The following is a 10,830-nucleotide window of genomic DNA, read 5'->3' as shown; positions in this document are numbered from 1 at the left end:
ATTTTTTTTTCATTTCTTTAAATAATTTTTACGATATTTTTTTAATGTATAAATTTACTCACTCATCGCCAACGAACAGAGTCCTTTGATGATCTAATCCTAGGGACTTCATATACTCGGTGAAGTATTCGCCGCCTTTTCCTACACAAATTGTTTCCTTTCTCCCTGAAGCAGCTTTCACATATTCAACTGTAGCACCAGCCACTAGAATGAATAGATAATATTAAGGTGTATATAATAGGCTATCCAGGTCATTATGAAAATAATAAGAAGCCATTTTTTGATTAGGTTCAAACACAATCTTATAATTTAAGAAAATATGTGGTGCTTTCAGATCAAATAGCTTCATTGATACATCTCAATGTATTTCATGTTTGTTATTTTTTTTTCTTTCTATGTTTCAATTCAAATTCAAATCACCTCCTTGCACAACCGATGATCTAGTAACAGTACTTCCTTACAAAAGAAATACTCATGATGTTGTGTTAAATGTAAAATGATTTACCATGTTAAATACTTTAGGTATAGGATTGTGAGCAGCCCTATATAAAGTCATGTTAAATGATAAATGAATAAGAGCTCCTAGTGGATTTTCTGAGCAACTTGTTTTATAACCTTTCCTTCCAAAACTTGGTATTATTGTTTACTTAGAATTTTTCACTAAAGTAATTTATTACAACATGCCTGAATTGAGTGAAAAGTGGAAGTTGTGTAAAAGTTTGCCTATTGAGTGTCTTGTTCATCTTCTAACTTGTGAGTAAGAGAATCAAGATGAGCTGATTGACAACTGTCATTAAATTATAATTATTGTCACCCATTGCTTTATTAGTTATAAAAGCATCCAAAAGAATAATAATTCAATTAAAACACATACTACAAGCAAGTAACCTAACACGACTACAAATAAAATGGTGACGAGCTCAGCTGGTCTGTTGCGTGACGTCATTTTCCATTTAATAGACCTTTTAACTATGTTACATGTTACATCGTTTTAACATAGTTAAAGAAGAGCATGTTTCTCTATTTAACATGAGTTTTTCCATTTAACACGCTTTAACATGTTAAACTAGAGATCATGAATACCTACCCCTAAAGTACTGAACCCCTCACCCTCCATGGGTTGTAATGGTACAGATTTTTATTCAAAACGTTGTATATGTTTTCATTGGAAGGTATTGGTTTTGGAAGTATGGATCTTTTGAGAAACTGTATCATGGAAACCATTGGGTCATTACTAGATTTGCTACAAAGACCCAGTTTGGTTGCTAAATCAGCCCATTATAAATATTTATAGAACTGTCTACATCCCTTTTTATTCCTGGAGTATACCATCTGCATGAGGTGAGAAGAAACCATATCCCTCGACATTATTTTTGGTGAAAGAACTTGGACTGTTTGAACTCACCCTAATCTCATTTTCAACAGTTTGTGGGATAGGACACAACCCTGAGGGACACCATTGAGTGATAGATCACAGCCAACCTGAACCTTAAAATGACGATTAGTGAGAAATTGTTTTATAAAGCGTTACATATGTCCACTGATTCCCACTGACGTTAATTTTTGAAGGATAGCTGCATATACACCAATAGCTTTTTTCTTCGTTGTTAGTTAAACGCCTACTTATTTTTACTGTTATTCTGAAATTCAATATCTGCCGAATTAGCATTGTTATCACGATTTACAGGATTATAAGTGTTGGATAAAATATTTGTGGATTCATTAGAAATAGATTCTGAATTGTCCAATAATTGTCCATTGACTAATTTTGTATAATGGGGTTACGACAATTTTTTTTACGATTCCTACGAACTTTATTTATTTCACGTATCGGCTGATGTTGTTGACGCTGTTATAGAACCTGAAAATTTCCTCCCGGATCAGTAATGCCGATGATCAGTAATCCCGGATTACATTGATTGAATGTTTGTCTGCATATGTCCCAGTGTTTATTATACTCTATCAAATTTTGAGTTATCAAAAATTGAACAAAAGGTCTTTTTTGCATTCCTTTAAACATTGGTATTGATGCGTTAGCTGTTTGTATGGTCGTGTTTTTAATTGTTTTGCATCCGTCTTGAATACTCATTTCGTTTGGAGGAATGTAAGTGGAGAAGCTAAAGAAGAAAAGAGAGACCAATCAGCCCTATCTAATATCCACCTGGGTTTCGTTTGAAATGACTGATTTATATTAGAAAGTTTTATAAAGATTGGAAAATGGTCACTTCCGGCAGGACATTCCCTTCTATAGCAGTATAGAGTCTGGAGCAACAAAGAGTCTATGGTCTATGGCGGAAAACGTTCCATAACTAGAACTAAGAATGGTGAAATCCCCGGAATTCAGAAGTAGATCTGACAGGCCAATCAAATTTTCTATTAATCTGCCTCATAAGTATGAGTCTTGCGATCCCCATAAGTGGCCATGCCCATTAAGATCGCCTATGTATAGAACTGGGTGAGACAGTTGGTTATATATGTCTATCAGATGTTGACATGCTATTGACCGATCTTCTAGGAGGTAGATGTTATGACTGCTACAACTTGAAGGTGAGAGTTAATTTGGATTTATTCGGAATAGAAGGAGTTATGAACGGGAATTAGAACTCCAAGACAGCTGTGATTTAGAGGTCATGTAATCCTTTCGATAAATTTCAAAATCTTTTATGGTAATGTTCTCTTGTGGTGAAAGATGAATTTCACCTCTCCACGGCCAAAAGTGGGTGGTTGTTCTGATGGAGTGAAAGTGGCACTGGGGTGATAGATCTTGGGGTGAGAATAGGAGAAGAGGTAGCTTGGAGAGGCGAAGAGGTTGTGTGAGATGAGGGGATGGATACGGAGGATGAGGTTGAAAAGTTGAATGGAAGCGAGATGGGAGGGATGAAGAGGTGGTGGTGGAGGTGGATTGGAGTGATGAGGTGGTGAGTGGTGAAAGTGGTGGAAGGTTTGAGGGTTTAGAAGATGTTTTGGGGACAGGATAAATTAGAGGAAATGTAGGGTCGGAAGCATTAAAGTGTCGTCTTTCGTTTCAACTGATTTTGAACGCAAGCTCGCGGCCGGAATTCCGGTTTTAAGTGCGAATTTTATATTAGGGGGGATAGCGAGAGTAAAGTCAACCTGGGCTCTGTTTCATAATGAAGTACAAACTAATACTATGAGTCTTGTAGATTTATCTTGATTCAATTACACAGACTTGTACTATGGTAACTTGTACTTTAGTGTTTTTTAATTCCTGTAATATCACTAATTGTCATCCCTATCTTATTTATTTATCACCCTACCCTGCCTATTAGGCAATACGGGTGTTCGCAGCAGTTGGTACAACTCATTGCTGCATATGTCAAACATTTACATAACTGTGCACACAGCTTGCTATTGCTTTAAAATAAATCTCTCCTCCTGAGGCCATGCTGGTGTAGTTTATTCTCTCCTACCCAGGGAGAAGTGAGTAGGGCCCACAACCTCCTTTTGTCATCCCTATCATGAAAAAATAAGTATTAGTATTATTACCACACTAGTTTCTATCATTATTTTAGCTTTCATTATAAAACAGGGCCCTGGATTCCCCCCCTTTTTTTTTAACATTTCTCAGCTTCTATATATGATTTTTAAAATATATTCAAATTTTATTTCCTCCCTTAGAATGTTTTTAGCTTCAATGAAAGAGACCTTTTTAATTGTTTGGATTTCTTTTATTCCTTTTTGTAATTTAAAAATAGAGCATTTGCGGTCCAGGGTGTTATGCTTTCGAGAATAATTAATACAACTAGGTGGCTTTTCACAGATCGAGTTTTCTGTATGACAGGCCTAGCCACAGTTGGCACACACTGCTCCTTTTTTTCACTGTTTCGTTGGGTGTGCATACCCATTACAATTATAGCAACGGTAAGGGTTGGGAATATAGAGATCGACCTTGACAGTTAAAAATCCCACTCTATTTCGGAGTCTTGGGTCTTGCAAAAGATAATATGTGTGTGAGCGTAATTTTCAACTCCATTTCTCTTTATTTTAATTCTAAAGACATCAGTTACAATATCTTTCAGTTCATTTTTTATCTCCTCAATTGTAGCAAACTGTAGATCAAAACACCGGATCATGCCTTTAGAAGACTTGCTTCTACTTTAAACTGACCTGCAAAAATCGTGATCGCCAATAATGTTTCAGACTGCCTTGAATCACTAGTTTCAACTGATATATTCCCATCTCTTAGTTTCCTAATATTATTGACATCACCAACTGTTAGAAATTAATTTATTAATAAAGAAGGGAGATACATTTTTAAAACTATTTTCATCTTTCCTCCTAATAATTATGTTGCTTGGTATGATTCTATTATTTGAACATTTTCGGGAGCAGTCTTTCTTCTGTTTTGAATTAGGACTATGTGGATCAGTTCCATTCATTTCAAAGTTAGAAATTAATTTTAATTAATGGGTGAGAAAGAATATAATAAACGTTGTATATCATGTTGTACATAATTTTTAAGTTGTATCGGTAAAATTTATAAAATATCTAATTTTTGTTGTCTTGTTCAGGGAAGAGAATAACATAAAAGTACTGAAGAATAATAGTTTTTATTTTTTTTTATACCATTCTAACATTTTTTTCAATTATTTACCATATTAATTTTTAATATAACAAAAAAAGATTTTATTATTAAAATGTCGTAAAACATCTTTTTTTTATTTAAAAAAATTATAATTAGTACTCACCTGGTAAATCTAAATTAGCATTGATTCGAACAACTGTTGGAATATGAGACTGTAGGAACAATACTTTAGGATTCTTCAGATAATTTACTGCATTTAACATCTTCAAATAGTTGAGGTTAGGGTCCCCGGCGATGAGCACTGCTTCAACGTCTTTATCAAATTTGATTTTATTCAAAAATGGAAGAGACATAGATTTTATCTGCAATAAATAAAGTTTATTTCGTCATAAGTATCTTCAGTTACAAAAATTGTAGACTGGATTACATTGATATGTTACTGGAAGGATAGCTGATACTCAAGTAAGACGTAAGAAGTAAGGATATAAATTCGTATTAAAATTGATGGTGATACTTGCCTCCTTATCGTATACGACATCAAAGGAGTTATCTTTAAGATCGGTAATCACTCCACATTCTGTTCCGATGGCGTATATTTTCTTATCAAAATTAATTTTCTTCAGATAGTTCACTACAAAATACCCGCTGTTCTTGACGTTTTCCTAAACACAAAATTTTAAAATGTTTCGAATAGTTCATAGGAAGGTCGGATAGGTAAGTGGTGCACAGCTGTTATTTACAGCAAAAAATATTTCACCACATTGTAAGCTGTTATTAACACAAGGGTATTTATGAATGGAATATGGTCCGAGTGCGGTCAAAAAAGTACTCAAGTAGTAAATTATTATACTATTTTTATTGATCCAACGTTTCGTCCCATGTTGCAGGGCTAAAAAACGATACAAACACTTGACATAGTTACACAAAAAAAGATAAAACGTGAAAAATAACAGGGGTATACAATGAAAAGTAAAATATAATAAGAAAAATTAAAGGTTGTAAACAGTAAATGAAAAGGGTAATAGTAACAGATAGATAAGAGATAAAATAAGAGAAGAAATATTAAAGAAAGTACAAATTAAGAGATGAAAAAAGAAAGGAATAAAATCAAATGATGAGACAGAATTCATACCTGTTTCGACGGGAGTCAAAGTCAGAGGGAGCCGATTGTATTGGGAGGAGTGGGGATGGCAGTTAGCAAGCCACAATAACGAAAATAATTTTAAAGTAAACATTGTAAAAAAAAATATTTAAATTAGGTAAACAATAAATGGTAATATACATAATAGAGGGGGAGAAGAGATGTTTACAAAATTATAAATCAAATAAAAAATAATAAAAATAAAATAAAATTAAAAAAAAACACATAGATAGAAAAACAAAGGAGAAATAAAGTATAAAATAATGGGATACAATATGTGTAAGTGGTTAAGAAAGACAAAATAGATGGGGATACAGAGAAGCGTAGATCATAATAGAAAATTAATAATAAAGTAATTAATGTAAGTACACTTAAAAAGGTAAAACATGAATATAAATTAAAAGATAAGATACATGAATATAAATGAAACAGGGAGGATAGTAAATATAAAATTAATTAAATAAAAGGTGAGAATTTAGAGAAACAAGAATATATCTTTTATATATATATAAAAGTGGGCATAAAGACAAGAAAGTGGGCTTCTGAAATGCAGAACAAAGTGAAAAGAAGTATTATGAGGGTTTTATTATGTTTAAAATGTGTCGATATGTAAGGGAGATGCAGTCTTTATCAACTTTATGATTGACGGAATTTTCAGTTAAATTTATGTAAATGGACTCCAAGATGAGATGTTTGGTGAGGTTGGGGACAGTGGCAAGAATGGAAGGATTGTCGAAATTAAAACTATGATTCAGGTGTAATGCGTGTTCTGATAATTTAGATGCAAGTTTACAGGAGTTGATGGAAGTTTTGTGCTGGGAAATGCGGTTCTTAAGTTAGTTCTTAGTTTCGCCGAGATAGAAGGAATTGCAGCATGGGGTTGAACAGGGTATCCGGTAATCCACATTGGAACGGTGTAAGAAAGGAATAGGGTCTTTCAATTTGGAAAAAAGATAGGAAACTTTGTCGTGGGACTTCAAGCCCAGACGTAGGGTGGGAATAGTGGATCTTGAAGGATGAATGGGGATATACGGAAGGGACCTGTACTGAAAAAGTGGTGGAGTGGGTTAAGAAGAGTTGAGGACAGGGATTGGAGTAACACGGTTAATGTAAGAATCGAGTAGTTTGTTAGTAATTTTCTGAGGGAGATTGTTGTTAAATAGGATCTGTTTAATACGTTGTATGTTGGTCTGGTGGTATTGAGGGTCAGAAAGAGAAAAGAATCGGTGGATAAGGTTTTTAGTAACATTAATAATTTGTTCAAAAGGGTGTTGAAAAAAATAGTTGAGGAGTCTGCCAGAATAAGTGGGTTTGGTATACCAATTAGTGGATAGGGAGCCATCGGAATTTCTGATAATAAGAAGGTCAAGAAAAGGGAGGGAATGGTCAATTTCATCTTCAACAGTAAACCGAAGACGAGGGTGGTAGGAGTTAAAGGCTGATAGGATCTCGGGGATTCTATCAGGATTGAGGACAAGGAAGAGATCGTCCACGTACTTTTATTGAAAATTGTGTCTTGTGAGAAGAGAGGTATTATAGAGTCGAGAAGGTCATAAATAACAATATTAGAGATATCTGGAGCAATGCAGTTCCCCATCGCAAGTCCGCTAATTTGGTGGTAAACCTTATCGTGAAAAGTCAGGTAACCAGAATTACAGCATAGTTCTAAAGCAGAAAGAAATGAGGTGAGGTTAAGGAATTGGAACAACATGGTATGTGGTTAAATTATAGTCCAGTTCTTCTTAACGATATGAAGGGCTTTGTCAATTGGGATGTTAGTAAAAAGGCTTTCGGCATCAAAGGAGGTTAAGATAAAGTTGTCAGGTATGTTGAAGGATTGTAATAGTTATTTAAGGTGGCAGGTATTACGGATATCATAAGAGTTATTGTGGCTGAGGATTCGAAAGGCAGTATGAAGAAATATACTGAGTTTAGAAGAGAGAGCGTTGATATTAGAAATGAAGGAGCGAAGAGGGTTACCATGTTTATGGATTTTTGGGAGTCCGTATAAGTGGGGGGCTAAAAAATTATAAGAAATGAGGTTAAGGTAGGTGGGGCACCCGATTACCCAATCTGATTAGTTTCAAGAAGGTTCCTTAGGAGTGAGTTGAACTGGAGCATAAGGTTGTAAACAGTAAATGAAAAGGGTGATAGCAACAGAGAACGTTGGCTCAATAAAAATAATACAATCATTTACTATTAGAGTTTTTTTGACCGCACCCGGACCATATTCCCTTCATCTATACACACGGTCAATCAGTAATCTTCCAGTATGTCACAAAACATACGGGGCCCTCAAGATACAATATCCTATTTTTATTGAGCCAACGTTCTCTGTTGCTATCACCCTTTTCATTTACAGTTTACAACCTTTAATTTTTTTTATTATATTTTACTTTTCATTGTATACCCCTGTTATTTTCCACTTATGTTTTTTTTTTTGTAACTATGTTAAGTGAATGATTTTATGACATGTTAAGAATCCCTTTAACAACGCAAGATGGACCTGTATAATAGATGCCCTATGGACTATGGAGGCTGGTACCGCCTTATGAGAGTTCTTACAGACTAGCTCAAAGATAGAGATCTGTTTTACTTTTCAGACATTGGCCAAAGAAGTTATGAGGTAACTGGTGGTGTCCCACAGGGCTCGGTATAAGGGCCTCTTCTGTGGACCGTCATGTACGACACAATCTTTAAATTGACATTGCCGAAGGGAGCCACAATTGTGGAATTCGCAGATGACGTTGCAGTTGTAGTGGCGGCGAAGTACTTGGAAGAAGTTACCCTCATCGCAAACCAGGCTGTTGCTACGGTCCGAGGTTGGCTGTCTTCGGTAGGCCTAAAACTTGCAGATCACAAGACCGATGTTCTCCTAGTAACTAGCAGGAAGCAGACTGAGTCTATCACTGTTACGGTGGGTAGGCATGAAATTCGTTCCCAGTCTTGCTTAAAGTACCTAGGAGTTATGATCGATGCACGTCCCCGCTTTAATCTTCACACGGAGTATATCAGCGCCATATCTGCTAAAGTAGCATCCTTTTTGTCACGCCTTATGCCAAACGTCGGAGGTCCCAGAGAAAGTAGCTGAAGGCTTCTTGCTGCTGTTGTCCTCTCCATTATGTTATATGCACCCCAGATTTGGAAAGAAGCGATGGTTACCATATCATACAGGAGACAGATGGTTTCAGTTTACCGCAGTTTGTTTAAGGACAGTTGGCGCTTTTCGAACTGTTTCCTACGAAGTGGTGTGTGTGATAGCCCGAATGGCACTTGTGGAACTTTTTTTTGAAGAAAGAAGCAGGCACTATGGACGACTCTTGCACTTTTTCAGAGAAAAAGAGCGAAAAATAACCATCGACCAATGGCAGCAGCGTTGGGAGGCTGCAGATTCCGGGAGGTGGACTCACAGGTTAATACCCGATGTGGGCAAGTGGTATGGCCGCCAGTATGGTGAGGTTGATTTTTACATAACCCAATTGTTGACCGGGCATGGATACTTTAGAGCCTACCAGTACCGCTTCAAACTGGACAACACCGCAGAATGCCCTGGATGTCAGACTGTCGAGGAAACCGCGGAGCACGTGTTTTTCACTTGCATTCGCTTTGCAGCAGAAAGGAGTGAATTGGAGAGAGTGTGTGGAAGACACGTCACACCAGAGAACGTGGTGAGCTATATGCTACTCTCAGACCATCATTGGAACGAAGTGAAGAGATTCACCACAGTCGTCCTCAAGAGGTTGAGAGAGGAAGGGAGGGCTAGAAGACGTTACTAGCATGGAAACGTGAAAACCATGCGAAGAAAGTGAGGCGGCACTCAGCCATTTCCCTCCACGAAGTAATACCTAGCGGTGGTCCCGTGGAGAGGAATGAACAGGTGTAGGGCGGTGGTTTTAGTGGGTAAAAATCCCACACACGGGTAGGTACGGGCCTATCCGTGTCTTTTGAAGATTTCCACCGACCCTCGTAAAAAAACAAAAAAAAAAAAAAAAAAACATCGGGGGGTGGCCGAGGAAATGGCACTTACACTGACCTCTTTTATCTATGAGAGCTTGTTATACAGCTATTCAGCTTTCCTTGAACTCTTAAATTCCGAACATTCTTTAAGGCTCAATTCCGAAACATTGGAAGAGACACCGCCTTTTTGTATTCCAAAAGGTAAGGAAGACTGGAAGAGGCGTTAACCTATCGCCTAAGTTGTTTATTGGATACTGGAGGCATTTGTGAAAATCCTTTCTCTCAATGTACAAAAGTTGACGAATGGTGTTAATGGTCTCTCAAGGCTTTGTGATAAAGCAATTAGATCCTAATTACTTCGACTAGTCTTTGAAAAGTTTTTACTAAATTGTATTGATAAAACCCTGAAAAATTAATTGTGTATATAATAACTGTATACATTATATATGCAGAATAGTAGTATATAACTAAATATTGATATGCCTAGATAATTAAACGCTTGGAGAAAAAAAAATTACAAATGTATTAAATTTCTAAATGACTGAATGAAAAACAAAAAGTCATTTAGTTATATATATATTTATAGTTACTTTACTATCATTAATAGTCTTATTTACCTTATTGATGGAAGGAAAATGTCCATGAACTATATCACCGAGATCACCTACAGTATGCAAACAGTTATTCGTTAAAACCATTAAGCCTTTCTTGTTCTTTTCTATCTCTTGAATAACATCTTTAACTCCTTCGAATGGTTTATTTTCAAAAGAAATGAGGCAACCTAAAAATAACAATTATTTTTCATGACATTAAATATAGTTTTTATCAGTTTTATTTTGCTAGGGGTGAGAAAGAAAATTGAAAAGAAAAATTAAACATAATCTAGAATAAAATTCTCATAAGTTGAAAGAATGTAATATAAACGAAATATAAGATTATGTAATATAAGATTTTCTAATCCCTTTTAAGTATTCTATTCCTTCTTTCTATGAGGAGAAGGTGGCAGGGGAGGGGGAGGTGGGGTCAAAATATAACACAAATAAGTTGAAATAACTTATTTAATCGTGCCAACGTTTCTGCAAGAATTTCTAGACTTCATCAGGGCTAAGAACAAAGAACAAGATAACAGCAAATAAAAATGAAAATATAAATTAAATAATTTGACAGAATGAAATAATTAAAATTA

At 35.7% G+C, this 10,830-nt stretch overlaps 1 protein-coding gene across 1 annotated transcript in view; it reads right to left on the bottom strand.

The window, feature by feature from the left end:
• Positions 1-58: 58 nt before the first annotated feature.
• LOC106688549 (uncharacterized) overlaps positions 59-10,830 on the bottom strand; it is a 12,153-nt gene continuing 1,381 nt past the window's right edge. Inside the window, exons 2-5 of the mRNA XM_014433057.3 lie at positions 10,262-10,425; positions 5,065-5,208; positions 4,710-4,908; positions 59-204 (exon numbers count right to left, since the gene is read on the bottom strand). Of these exons, the coding sequence (XP_014288543.3) occupies positions 59-204; positions 4,710-4,908; positions 5,065-5,208; positions 10,262-10,425 (653 nt within the window). The remainder of the gene's footprint in view (positions 205-4,709; positions 4,909-5,064; positions 5,209-10,261; positions 10,426-10,830) is intronic.

This window comes from Halyomorpha halys, unplaced genomic scaffold (assembly GCF_000696795.3).
Source record: "Halyomorpha halys isolate HHAL.00 unplaced genomic scaffold, Hhal_1.1 Scaffold1154.1, whole genome shotgun sequence".
Lineage (NCBI taxonomy): Eukaryota > Metazoa > Arthropoda > Insecta > Hemiptera > Pentatomidae > Halyomorpha > Halyomorpha halys.
Note: the sequence above shows the minus strand (reverse complement) of the source record. Positions and strands in the feature narration are given on the sequence as shown.